General features: G+C 39.1%; 1 protein-coding gene and 1 long non-coding RNA gene across 31 annotated transcripts in view; one reads left to right on the plus strand and one right to left on the minus strand.

Annotated features, from left to right (window-relative positions):
* The window catches only part of LOC105481485 (mono-ADP ribosylhydrolase 2), a 2105812-nt gene extending 2100013 nt beyond the window's left edge, over positions 1-5799 (plus strand). For 22 of the 29 annotated variants that reach the window (XM_071080856.1, XM_071080850.1, XM_071080854.1 and 19 more), the window contains 2 exons: positions 437-505; positions 5613-5799. In XM_071080856.1, the coding sequence (XP_070936957.1) occupies positions 437-505; positions 5613-5659 (116 nt within the window). In that variant the 3' untranslated portion in view covers positions 5660-5799. The remainder of the gene's footprint in view (positions 1-436; positions 506-5612) is intronic. The other 7 variants (XM_071080857.1, XM_071080866.1, XM_071080876.1 and 4 more) reach the window with 3 other exon arrangements.
* The window catches only part of LOC112427564 (uncharacterized), a 123094-nt gene continuing 115038 nt past the window's right edge, over positions 5722-13777 (minus strand). Inside the window, exons 2-3 of one of the 2 annotated variants that reach the window (XR_003019216.2) lie at positions 9219-9392; positions 5722-5818 (exon numbers count right to left, since the gene is read on the minus strand). This is a non-coding gene — a long non-coding RNA (uncharacterized lncRNA). Of the gene's footprint in view, positions 5819-9218; positions 9396-13777 lie in introns of both variants that reach the window. The other variant, XR_011614275.1, reaches the window with a different exon arrangement.

Below are 13777 nucleotides of genomic sequence, written 5' to 3' on the forward strand. Positions count from 1 at the left end.
GGGAGGGGACGAGGGAGCATGCATCTCACATGGCCAGAGAATAAGCAAGAGAGAGAGGCAACATGTCACACACTTTTAAACAACCAGATCTCACGAATGAGCTCATTCATCACTAAGAAGATGACACTAAACCATTCATGAAGGACACATTCCTGCAATTCAATCGCCTTTCACCAGGCCCCACCTCCAACACTGGGGATTACATTTCAACATGAGATTTGAAGGGGATGTCTGAGGTATATCCTCTCCTCCCACCAGTAAAAATCTACAAGAATAGTCCCCAAATCTTGAATGAATGAAACAAATGGAAAAGAGGCAACAAATAGGAAATCAGGAAAGTATCAAATCATGGGCCATTTTGATGTGTCTCAGAGATTTAGGTTTAATGAATATTTAACTTTTTTTTTTTTTTTTTTTTTTTTTTTTCTGGTGACAGTGGAAATGAATAGTCAGGTTGACAAGGTAAATGACCCAACAGAGAGTCAACAAGAAGATCAACTAATAGGTAAGATGCCCCTTGTGGTGAGATTTTCAATTGATCGACCAGCCATAAAACTATTTGCAAATAACATGTTGGATTTCCCTCGGTTTTTGCCAAGTTCCCACAGCATGGCTTGGGATAAACTTTGAAAATCTTTAAACCAAATAACACAGCGTAAGGGGAAAGGATCACCCCTAGAAGCTTGCCATCTTGAAGGGGAAAAGATGAGCTACAGCACATTCAAATCATGTATACCCTGGTTTTCTGTGCTTTGACAAGTAAAATATGTCTCCGTCCATCTCACCCCTGGCCTCCTGGAGTGGTCAAATTATTTCAGAAACTCCAAGGTGATTCTGAAGCATTGCTTTTCTAGAAGCTACCTGCTGAGTTGCTTGGTATATCTGTCTTTAAGCATAACACTCAGTCTTTGCCCTGGAGTTTGTATAAAGGAATATATGTGTGTTTGGACAGAAACAAGCCCGCCTTAGGTCCTATTTTTTCACACCACTACCTGTGGACTTGTGCATCTGCAGGAAGGTTTGTTACATCGAATGAGCTTCAGGGAACTCCCAGGAAAATAAAAAGCCTGGTCCAGACCATGTTTAGGAGTTCTTCCAGACCAACATTCTAAATCTCTCAGTAGAGACTAAAGTAGATTTAGAGTGATGAGGGCAACTGAGTCCAAAGCCAGTACTGCTTGATTCATGGCAGCCAATTACATCAAGAGACAAGGTGTTGAGGCAAGGAAATGACTTTATTCCAAGAGCCAGCAAACCAAGAAGATGGCAAACTAATGTCCTAAGGAATCACCTTAAATTTATAGAATTTTAGGCTCCTTTTATCTTCGAGGAAAGGGAAGAGGGAGGTGGTTGAGATCAAGAGGTGACAGATATCTGGGCTACAGCAAGGGTCCAAGGGGGAGTTGTGAAACTTCTTTGCCCTTGGTCAGGTCACATTGCTCCTATAAATCTTTAACATAATGTTGTTACTTGTGTGCTTACTGTCTTTATCTCTTGCGTGGTTAGTTTTGGGAAGGAACTATCGTCATCTTTGCTTTAAAGTTAAACTATAAACTAAATTCCTGCCATTGTTAGCTCACCCTACATGAAGAGATGAGCAAAAGCAATTAACCTAAAAGATATCACTGGACGGGGGCAGCGGGGAGCAAAATGGAGCTAGTCATGCTAAGCCTCCTTTACACTGCTACATGAATGGTCTGTAATCCTCTTCCATACCCTGAGGGCTGATGAGAAGAATTAGAAGAAGGAAATCGTGCTTGCTTTTATAACTGTTCCAACTCTTGGTTTAAAATATTTAGTTGAAAAAAAAAAAAAACCTATGGAATAAATGAATCATGGGTCATCGAGTGTAAGGCACAAATGATACGTTGACACCCTTGCCCCCTATACCTCCTTGCACTCCCTGCATGTTCTTGATGGTTCTCTACACTTTCCTAAGAGGCTTGGCTGTACCATTTTTGTGCTCCAGCATCATGGAAGAATGAAGTTTGGGAATGTGTGAAAGAATACATGTCTTCTTACTGTATGGTCTTGAACATCCTTTAAAACTAAATGTAATGGTATCTGTGTAATGTATGTATAGCATAAGACTGCTAAAAAGTATAAGCTCATACAAACATGTTCTTATAAACATTTCTTTTTTTTCTTTTTTTTTTTTTTACTTTCTTTATATATTTAAAATATCCTGCTAAGCTGCAGAAATGATATGGTTGAGGAGTTTCCATTAAAAAGTAATGAAGTGAGACTAAACCTGAACAATTTAAATGCAAGCACCTCGGTGTTTCCTTTCCTTTTACCCTTTTGCTGCCAATAAACTACAGACTTCTTGTCTAGATTTTTTTCTTACAGACATTATTACTTTCCTGTGTGACCAGTATCCAGATAAAGTACCAGGATTAATATCAAAATGATATTTTTCTTGAAAATAAAAATGAACTTATATGTTGACCCAAATGAATCAGGTGTCAAAACTTTTTTTTTTTTTTTTTTTTTTTGAGACAGACTCTCACTCTGTCACCCAGGATACAGTGTAGTGGCACGATCTTGGCTCACTGCAACCTCCGCCTCCCTGGTTCAAGTGATTCTCATGCCTCAGCCTCCTGAGTAGCTGGGATTACAGTTGCATACCACCATGACTGGCTAATTTTTTGTATTTTTAATAGAGATAGGGTTTTGCCATGTTGGCCAGGCTGGTCTTGAATTCCTGACCTCAAGTGATCTACCTGCCTCAGCCTCCCAAAGTGCTGGGATTATAGTCCAGGTATCAAAACTTAAAGTCCAAAATTAGTTTAAGGAAACTAGATTCTAGGAAGGAGAAGTGACATGCACAGGGTCACCTGGCTCATAAATGGAAATTTAAATACTCCAATTCAAAATTCTGCTCCCTAAGCAATAGCAAGTTTCTGGACACAGTTGTCACAGAGGCAGAATGAATGACTTGTGCAACATCACTGACTCCCACAGCAATATTTACACAGAAGGGTTTGTTAAGGTGATCTGGTCATTTGACAGGAAGAAGGAACCTTTGCTCCATGAATCATACCTTCAAGGAAATTAAAGAAATACAGTGAAATAGAGAGTTCAAAGACATAATACAAGAATGCTTGGCGTTGTATAATTTGTAATTGTAAAAAAATCAGGGGTAGCATAAGGATACAACAGGGGGAGGGTTAAATGAATCAATGGAACACTTTCCAAATGTAAATGTTTTCCAACAAGTATTTGAGGGCAGTAAAGATGGTTATGGAATCTGAACCTTTGGTTCTGGAGAAACATGGAAGACTGAATGTGGCTTCTAGGTTGAGCTTTAAGAGGCTTGTAACTTCCATTTTTGCACTCTCATAATGCTCGCTGCCTGGAATCCAGACACCTTGGAAGAAGCCCAGGTTATCCTATAGAATGAAGGAGGTCACATGGAGAAAAGTCCTAGAAAATGAGAGTCCCTTTCAGATGCTCTGGCCCCAGCAGGTACCACCTCAAGCAGACGAACTGCCCAGCTGAGTCAAGGCCAGATGGTAAAATCATGAGAAATAATGAATCACTCATATTATAAGCCACTAAATTTTGGGCTTCAGATTGTTGATACAGAGACAGGCCTTTATGGCCACAGTCTTGCATTTTAATGCCCACCTTGGACCTTGAACCACTCAAGGTAAGGAGTTGGAACTGATACCTCTGCATAAATAAATCTGGGACTTCCAGCTCAAGAAATTAACAGAAAGACTTGGATCTGCACCAGGTACTGCAATGGGGAAAGAAAAAGGCTCCCGAGATAGATAGAAACCACAAATACACTGTGAGTTTGAAACACAATTTTATGTGATCCAAAGTCATGCAGTAATAAACAAATTGAAAAATGAACTTAATAATTGATTACAGACCAGTGTGATCCCTGGTGTATGTGGCAAATGGAAATATGAAACTACCCCATGGAATTTCTGCAAAAGAAAAGCAAATTCTGAAGCTGAATTTACAGTTTTAAGACTTACAGAACACACAAGGAAATGATCCATTTTGAGTGAGAGTCAGTAGGTAAAATTACAGGACAATTAGCACTATGAGAATATAAGAGAGTAGGGAATTTTGAAGATTTTATAAAATAGCTACATTTGAATGAGAAAACAGTTAAAAGCAGACATAAAACAATCAGAAAAGAGCAACACTAAATAATTAACAGCAATAGAAAAAACAAATTAAAATGTAGTAATATAAAAGACACACGAAGAGACAGGAAGGAGAGCAAGAGAATAACCAAGACATGTTAAGTTCAATAAGAGTTCTACAAGGAGATAAAGCAGTGTAGGGCTATGTATTTGATTGATACCCACCAAGCCTCTCCAGGCTTAATTTAATTTGGACTGAGATTATTGAAAACCAGGGACTGCAGATATAAAATACAGAACCACAATGAAATCCTGCCATGTTCCCACTAGTGTTGAATTATAAAGTTAACACCACCAAATGTTACAGAGGATGTGGAGCAGCTAGAACTCTTACACGTGGCTGGGGAACATATAAAATGGTTCAACCACATTTTAAAAAACTGTTAGTTTCTGGTAAAATTAAGTGTATATCCATCCTGTGACCCAACATTCTATTCCTATTTGAGAGAAATGAAAACCTATATTCACAAAAGCCTTGTACAAGAATATGCATAGCAGATGTGCTCACAAAAGCCCCAAACTTGACACAACACAAATGTCTAGCAGCAGGAAAATGAACTTTAAAAAGTGACATATACATACATGGGAATTCTAGTTAGCAACGAAGAGGAACAGATTAACAAAGCAGCAACATGAACGAATCTCAGAAGCATTACACTGAGTAAAAGGAGATAGACACAAGGAGATACTTGTACGATTCCATTTACAGGGAGTTCTAGGGCAGAAAAGAACTAATTTATGGAAATAGAAATCAGATCATTTGTTCGTTCCAGCAGGAGTGGGGTAATAGGGAAGGGAACTTTCTGGGGTGATGATATAATGTATATCTTGATGGTGGTGTGGGTTTAATGTATGCATTTTTCAAAACAGATTGAAATGTATGCTTAAGATCTGTTTTCCTGTAGGCGGATTACACCTCAATTTTAAAAATCTAAAAAATAAAACGTATAGGCTCTTCTGGGGCACAGTGTCTTCTTAGCATTCCCTCATGGGTAGTGAAAAAGGCAGATAATTTAATAAATACAGTCTGAAATGGTGGCATAACCATCAATGACTTTTGCAAAGCAGCATTATGAAAATTGTTATTTTTATATGCCGATCCCTGGAAACTAGAGTGTGTGCATGGGCCTGAAAAGAGAAGCCACATCAACTCAGGGTTACAGTTTTCAAAGAATACTTTGAAGAATTGAGTGAATCGTCCCCATCAGCCAAAGCTCGTTGTCAATGTGGCATACATTTATTAGCAGTGATTTATATGCTCTTTAAAGATACCATGTGCCAGCAATTACAGGTCAGATATCCAAAGCTCTTTGATAGTAAAATAAGATATTCCTGGGCCTATGTGAGGGGTGAGAGACATTTAAATGGCTGTATTAAAAAGGTATTCCTTGCTAAGCCTGTGAAGGTGTCTTATCTTTAATCTAACAAATGGCTTCTCTTTGTCTTCAGCAGGGGCACAAGATGAAGCGAAGGAACAAAGAAATGGAACTAAATGACAATCCTCGGTATCGCAAGGCCTCTCCTGGCTCTGGGGGAGTTCGGGAAGATAGCAGCACACGCTGTGGAGGAGGGTGGGGGTGGGGGGAAGGCAAGTCCCACAGAAGGACGGGGAATCCTTTACTCTAATTTCTCCAGCTGCATTTTGTTCCGTTTATCTGCAGAAAAAGAAAGAAAAAAAGAAAAAAAATTCCTTTAATTTGGTGGAGGGACCCACGTTAACGCATCTTTCAGGCATTATCCTTGTAATCTCTGTCTTTTCTCTTACAACTTGGCCCCAGGGTCACAGTGACTTGGTTGAACAATCACATGTGTATCCTGGCCCCGTCTGCTTTCTTGGTTATTTCACAAAGCTGGTCACACAGTGGTGTATTCAAAGGAAGGGGAGGAAGACAGTTGTTTAATGAGCTGCAGGCTACATTTTAGGAATCAATGGGCCCAGCAGCAGTATAATCCCTAGACAGAGGAGGCAGGATAAAAAATGGGCAAAAGCCTTGGAAACCACTTGGAAAAGGTCTGGACAGTGAGGTGAAAATATTTTCTTCAGGGATTCCCAAGGCACAGTTTATTCCAAGTGGCTAATGAGAAATATGGAAGGTGAATTTTTTCCAGAGCACAGTGCAGAGGCATAACAGAAGGGTGGGCCCTGGCAGCCATCTGGGTCTCTTCCTTCCTAACCAGGGTGGCAGGTGCATCCTTCTTTCGCATTGACTTTCAGCAGAGCTTACTTGGTTCGTGAGGTCTTCACATGGAGACCACCAGTGAGAGGTGACTCTTCGCTGGATAACTGTAAAGGATGGCCCTTTGCTAGGTGTTGCAGTTAAAAGCTAAGACAAGGGGCACTGCATTTAGGACCCAAACATACGCCTATGAATATCAAAAGCTCCCCCTGAAATCTCTGTATGTTTTCCATAAAAGAACATCCTGTCTTCACCCAAGGCTTGACAGCCCACAGAGTAGTCTCGTTTGAAATTACAGGAAGTTAGAGCTTTTGCTTGCAGTTCTGTCTTCCTAGTCTGTGTTTAAATGGTGTCACTTGTTTATGCCAAGTTCAAGGCTGATTTGATGGTTGTTCCCCTCACCCAGAAAACCCTGAAGGGGAGGATACAGCCCTGAAGGGGAACAGCAGTACTAAAAACCCAAGATGCCAGTGGGCACAAGGGATGGCGATCTTGAGGAGGCCAGGCGTCGTCACCGGTATCTATCCTAGAGCCTGTATAAGGCCAGACGCCTACTTCCCACAGCCTCCCTGGGTTCCAAAGTCATGTCATTGTTTTCAGTGGAAACATATCGTTTGTTTCATATCTTCTTAAATCCATCTTCCTTATAAGGGCTTTAGAGTTAAAACTTATTTATATTGTTTTTCCTAACAGAGGGAGAAAAATAGTGGATTGAGTATTATTTCTAAAATAAAAGGATGTTCTGTTTTCTAAATATTCCATCAAATTCTTCAGTTTTGTACTTTTTCGATGGAAAATTCATCTTCTTATCTTCCTATGACTTTGGTTTTAGCCTTTCTGAATTTGTTACCCCTTCTGGATGGCTTATTTGATATACTGGAATAGTTAACAAGCTATACTTCAGCACACGCAATATATTCTAACAAAAATTTTTTAAATAAAATCAAGACATCAGCAAGAATGACATTTACGTGACCTCATAATGTGGGATTATGGCCTTCTGTTGCTATTCCAGTTTGATATGGAAGCATCTATATCCTCTATTGCCATTAGATGTTGCTTTTTGGAAAAGCAAAGAAAAGGCTCATTTTAAGGAATCCAAGAAATGATGTCATCCAAATATTGACAGTTTCTATATTTCACGCCATCTTTATAACTCAGTTGAAAGTTGCCATCATTCTTGTCAAGTGTTTGACAAGTACAATCTGCTAGAAGCTCGTTTTTCTCGTGACTCCCAAATGTTAGTGCTACTCAGCCTCAGTAATGAGTTACAGTTGAAAAAAACATGAGGGAAACAGAGGGACAGAGATTTTCTAATGAACAATGATGGAAGAGACCTAATGTCCTCGCTAGAAACAGCCAGGATGGGAATTATCCAGCCCTGGCATTCTCCTTATCATCAATGACAGTCATTTAATTCATTTATTTTAAATTGGGTGGGGTAGAAGTGGAAGGAGGGAATTATCTGCCTAAAAATTCTAGAAGAATGAAAGTAATCTTTGTATCTAGGAAGCTAAGAGAATGAGGAATAAATATCTTCAGCCCCACTCCTGAATTTGATTTATCTTCAATCTGTAATTAGATTGTGTTTTCATTTTTGCTTCGTCATGCTTGTTGGTTGCTATTTGGCTATACAGTTTTATGCTTTAAAACAAATGATAAAGTTAATTTCCAATTCAATAGTGAAATAGTAACAATCTAACTATAGCCAGATCAAAGACACCGGAACACAGAAAACCTTCATTTGCTGGTGCTGCCATTGGCTGGCTGTACAATGGAATAGAATTGAAAAGCTGATTGATTTTCCTGCACATAAATTCTGGATGTCAATTTCCAACCAAACTCCAATCCAGCTATGTGGCATGAAGGGTTACAGGAAGGAGGGAGGAAAATAACCCTATGTTAGTCATGTTTGCGTACAGAGGACCAAAGTAGGCCTTCAACATAATAGTTCTAATTAAAATGGTCCTCGCTGTAGGAGAGACAAAGGGGCTTTTCCTCTAGCTGGTAACTATTCAGATGATGGACAAGTCTTCTTTCATAAAAAATTACAAAGAAGGCATCCGAATCACTGTCTGTGATACTGGGTCACATATTAATCACCGCAGCTAATTGTAAATCTTTCTATGAAACACTGAAAAGCCTCTTTGTGAATTAATACAGTTCTGCTTGATGCACTTGATTTGAAAAGACATTTCTCTGTATGTGGTGCATGTCGGCTGTGCTTTGAAAAATAACAAAGTTAGCAGAATATGTTCAATATATTTTCTTGGGGAATAGGGTTTTTATTACATGATTCATTAAGGATTTGCCTTACCCTGACATTTGTGATATAAAGGAAAATCAGAAAAAAAGTAATTTTCTTGATCAAGGTATGTTTTTACTTAATGCAAATAAATGTAGTCTGTTGCTTGCAAGGAAAAAAAAATGGCTTCTGATATCTGGTATAAACTGCTAAATAGGATAATACGTGCCTCTTTTGTTAAACCAGCATTTAAATGCTGGACTGCTTCTAAATCTGTTTGTTTCTTTTCATCTGTGCCATACACTAAAAAACAACTGTTGCCTTCATACTATATTTGTTAGAGCAGAATACAAATAAAATTTGAGAGGATAATGTGAAATTATCTGTGTTTTGTGAAATTTGTTCTTTAGCCACAAGCAATGAGTAACGAAAAATACTCAATACGATTTGATTGCAAATATATGTGAGAGTAAAATTATTCCTGTAAGTCAGCTTTAACTTACTGATAGTTCTCCCTTACTAAGACTGGTCAGCGTGTTGGCCGTGTTTTTCAAATTTTAAACTATAGAGTAGTTTTGTATAGATACAAATCCCAGTGTCTAAGTTTTCACTGAATACCAGATAATTACTTACCCCTAGCATCAGCCTCTAAGATGCAGGATATAAGTTGTTGAGATAAAGCCATTGGTCCTGTGAATGTTGGTCTATCTTTCAGAACCCATGACCATTGCTGGAATTTTTAATGAGCACCTCTTATGAGCCAGTCACTACGCTGACACGACAACCATGGCAGCAACGATTCTCAGTCTACTGTTGATAGAACAGACAGAATTACAGAATTATTAAGAACTTAGCAATGGGTCACCAAAAAACCACTACAGGAAAAACTCAGCGTTCCTTTGAAAATGGAATATGCTTTCCACCAAATTTAGCTCCCTTCATCTCCTACAGAAGTGGCACCAGTGTTATTTGAGGAGGCAATAAAGAAAGCCAACCACTTTATCAAATAAAGCCAGATACTTAATAGTTTAAGGATAACAAAGTTTTTCAAACTGCTGTACCACCAGTGTTTTCCCCATAATAAACAAGGTTGGATGAGACAAAAATTATAGATAGGACAGTCTTACGCTGCAATGGACAACCTCAACACAAATGCTTCAGAATGGCAGTGAGGATAATGTGACATGGCCAGGTGCAGTGGCTCACGCCTGTAATCCCAGCACTTTGGGGGGCCAAGGTGGGCAGATCTCCCGAGGTCAGGAGTTTGAGACCAGCCTGGCCAACATGGTGAAACCTTGTCTCTACAAAAAATACAAAAATTAGCCAGGCATGGTGGCAGGCGCCTGTAATCCCAGCTACTCGGGAGGCTGAGGCAGGAGAATCGCTTGAACCCAGGAGATGGAGGTTGCAGTGAGCCGGGATCACACCACTGCAATCCAGCATGGGTGACAGAGACTCCATCTCAAAAACAAACAAAAAAAAACAAACAAAAAAGAACAAAAAAACAAAAAGAAGAAGAAGAAGAAAAAAGATAATGTGACATGATTCTAGCCCTGCTAGATGCAGTTTTTCATCTCCAGACAATTTTCATATCTTTGCCTGGCCCTCTTACGTTTCTACCCCAACATTTCTGCCCCCATGCCTTGTACTGACCAAAGGTGCCAACAAAGATTGCTTAACTCTGCTGGTGGTTCTCAGGGCTGAAAGGGATAATGGTACCAATTTAAGTTGTTCTCGCCAAGACTGGCTTAGCTGTGGGGTTTTGAGAACTAAACTGCCTCTGTTTCTTGGTTTAGAAGATGTAAATACTAATACATAACTCTCTTACAAATGTAAACATGAATAAAATGCCAAAATATGATACTTTAACGTGTGGAAAAGCACTTGGTAAATTATTAGCATCAGGTTATGCTATTCGGTACTGTTGGCAAACGGTCCTTTCTCTAGCTGAGGATGCTCCACAAAAAGAAGAAATGATTTTTACAATTAGTAAATACGAAATTTTATTCTACTGAAGTTGATTTAAACTTTGCCCTCAAATTAAGGACCCATGAGGTTAAGGAAATTGTTTTGCTATAATTTAGAGAAGTGGGAAATTTGAGGTCTTAAAATTAAAACATCTACACACTGACAAAATTACTGATGGCGTGAATTTTTAAAAGTCATCATTTCTCTGATAATAACTAGCGAATCTGTAAAGAAAAAAGGTGGTACACTTCTCTCTACTTCTTGGTCCACATGTATAAGAAGGACATAGACTGGCAAGGAGATAACTATACCAATATGCTCTTCCCTTCCCCAGGGGAGGATTATACTTCCTCGTCCTACTGAAATTGGACATCACTGTGTAATTTCGTTTGTTCAATATGTGGGCAGAAATGGCATGTGTCACATCAGGCAGAAGCATGAAGACTCACGCTCTATTCTTTCCCCTATGGTAATAATCAGCAATATCCCAGACAGGCTGACCTGTCACCATAGATCCAGGAGTGAAGACGTAAAGTGGAGTTTCAGGCAACCTCAGTGAGAAGGTGGCATGACTGAGAAATAAACTTCATTTTGAAATTTGGGGGTCATTTGTTACCCTATGGTAACCTGTCCTATACTAACTGATACATAGGCCATCAAAACATTTAAGTATAAAGGGTAAGAATCTAAATTATCCTCTTTTCCAACCTCTTCTTTGGTGACTCTCAACTTGGTTTACGATGATGCCAGCATATTGGCCTTCTCTCCACTGCTAGAACAGGCCAAGTTCCTTCCATCCTTAAGGCCTCTGAACTTGAAAGCTCTTTCTTCCCATTCTCAAGGGTCTGGTACTTTGTCATCCCTGAGATCTCAGCTATAATGTCACTTTCTAGACATGCCTTCCCTAGTGGCCAAGTTGAAAATAGATCTCTTTTCCCTACTTGTGTTTGCCTATCTAACTCCTATTTGCTACTTCAGAACACTTAAAATAATTTTGTAATTGTTTATTTGTTTATAGGGGAGAGATAAAAATTATATGTCACAGCTCAGATGTACAAAATAATGTAGCTGCTCTCCAACCCCTGACCCACGCCCCGGCCCCCAAAAAAACCCTGAGTTTATCTTGTTCCCAAGCTCTATTCAAATGGTCAGAGGGAGTTGTGGTAAAAGAATTTAAATTTGTCGAGTAAAGGTATCTAGTCATTTCCAGTGTAAAATGCTTTGGAATAAAGATTTGGTCAGATTCAAGGTTTAAACTCCACACTAATGCTATTTCCTGTCACTTAAATTTTGTGCCCTTCTCATAGAGAAAGGCCCTTTCTTTCTTTCTTTCTTTCTCTTTCTCTCCTTCTTTCTCTCCTTCTTTCTTTCTTTCCTTCTTTCTTTCTTTCTTTCTCTCCTTCTTTCTTTCTTTCTTTCTCTTTCTTTCTTTCTCTTTCTCTTCCTTCCTTCCTTCCTTCTCTCTCTCTCTCTCTCTCTCTCTCTCTCTCTTTTTTTCATACAGAGACTTGCTCTATTGCCTAGGCTGGAGTCCAGTGGCACAATCTCAACTCACTGCAACCTCTGCCTCCTGGGTTCAAGTGATTCGCCTGCCTCAGCCTCCCAAGTAGCTGAGCTAACAGGTGCCTGCCACCACACCCAGCTAATTTTTGTATTTTTAGTAGAGATGGGCTTTCACCATGTTGGCCAGGCTGGTCTCGAACTCCTGACCTCGTGATCTGCTCGCCTCGGCCTCCCAAAGTGCTGGGATTATAGGCATGAGCCACTGTGCCCTGCCAAGGCCTTATTTTTTAATCACTATGCAATAAAACTGCCAATAAATATTAAAATAGTAGTTACTATAATATTTTAAAAGTAATTCTCTAAATGTTTTCTCAAAGAGGGTATCAAGAATAAAATGATGTCTTTTTTAGAAAGTAACAAAACCAAGAACACTGCTATGGTCCGAATGTTGGTGACCCCCACCCTGCCTCAAAATTCATATGTTGGAGCCTAATACCCATGTGATACTGCTGTGAGGTGGAACCTAATACCCATGTGATACTGCTATGAGGTGGGACCTAGAAGAAGTGATTAAGTGTTGAGGGCTCTGCTTTCACGAATGGAATTAGTGCCCTTATAAAAGAGATAGACAAGAACCACCTTGCCCCTGGTGCCATGTGAGAACACAGCAACAAGGTGCCATCTAGGAAGCAAAGAGCCCTCACCAGGCAGATAATCTGCTGGCACCTTGATTTTGGACTTCCAGCCTCCAGAACTGTGAGTAATAAATTTCAGTTGTTGGCAAATTACCCAGTCTAAGGTTTCTTGTTACAGTAGCCTGAACAAACTACAACAAACACTGTTAAAAATGTGAGATTAATCCAAAGCACTATTTAGAAGAAAATTTAGTTTTACACGCTCTAATTGTGCATTACAGCATTTTTTGCATTAAAAATAAAAAAGAAAATAGTATTAAAAGCATTCAAATTAAGATTTTTGAAACACAAAAAATCCAAAGAAAATGAGGATTTTATATATATGTATACACATACATATATGTACATAAAACTGAGAAATTTTAAAAACAGTAAACTATTAAAATCAAACTAAATCTGGGTTCTTTGAAAATCCATTGAAATAGATAAATAATCTGTAACTCTTATGAGTAATTTTTAAAAGATAGCAACATAGAAATTAAATTTTGAGGATGATATTAAATTTTAGTAAAATATATATTAAAATATGTATTAAAATATTAAACCAATAACAAGTCAAAGAAATTGGAGATTTTTTTTTTTTTTTTTTGAGACAAAGTCTCGCTCTGTCACCCAGGCTGGAGTGCAGTGGCGCGATCTCAGCTCACTGCAAGCTCCGCCCCCCGGGTTCACGCCATTCTCCTGCCTCAGCCTCCTGTGTAGCTGGGACTACAGGCGCCCACCACCACGCCCGGCTAATTTTTTTTTTGTATTTTTAGTAGAGACGGGGTTTCACCGTGTTAGCCAGGATGGTCTTGATCGCCTGACCTCGTGATCGGCCCGTCTTGGCCTCCCAAAGTGCTGGGATTTTTTAAAGATAAAATTTACCAAGATCAATATAACATGAGGCAGAAAACCCACAAACAATTTCATAGCAGAATTGAGAAAAGATATCAAAAAGCCACCCAGGCTAACTATATCTATCTACCCATATTTCAATTGATCATTCAATCTATCAACCTAGCTATCTAAGAATTATGTACCAAT

The sequence above is a fragment of the Macaca nemestrina genome, chromosome 15 (assembly GCF_043159975.1).
Source record: "Macaca nemestrina isolate mMacNem1 chromosome 15, mMacNem.hap1, whole genome shotgun sequence".
NCBI classification, from domain to species: Eukaryota; Metazoa; Chordata; class Mammalia; order Primates; family Cercopithecidae; genus Macaca; species Macaca nemestrina.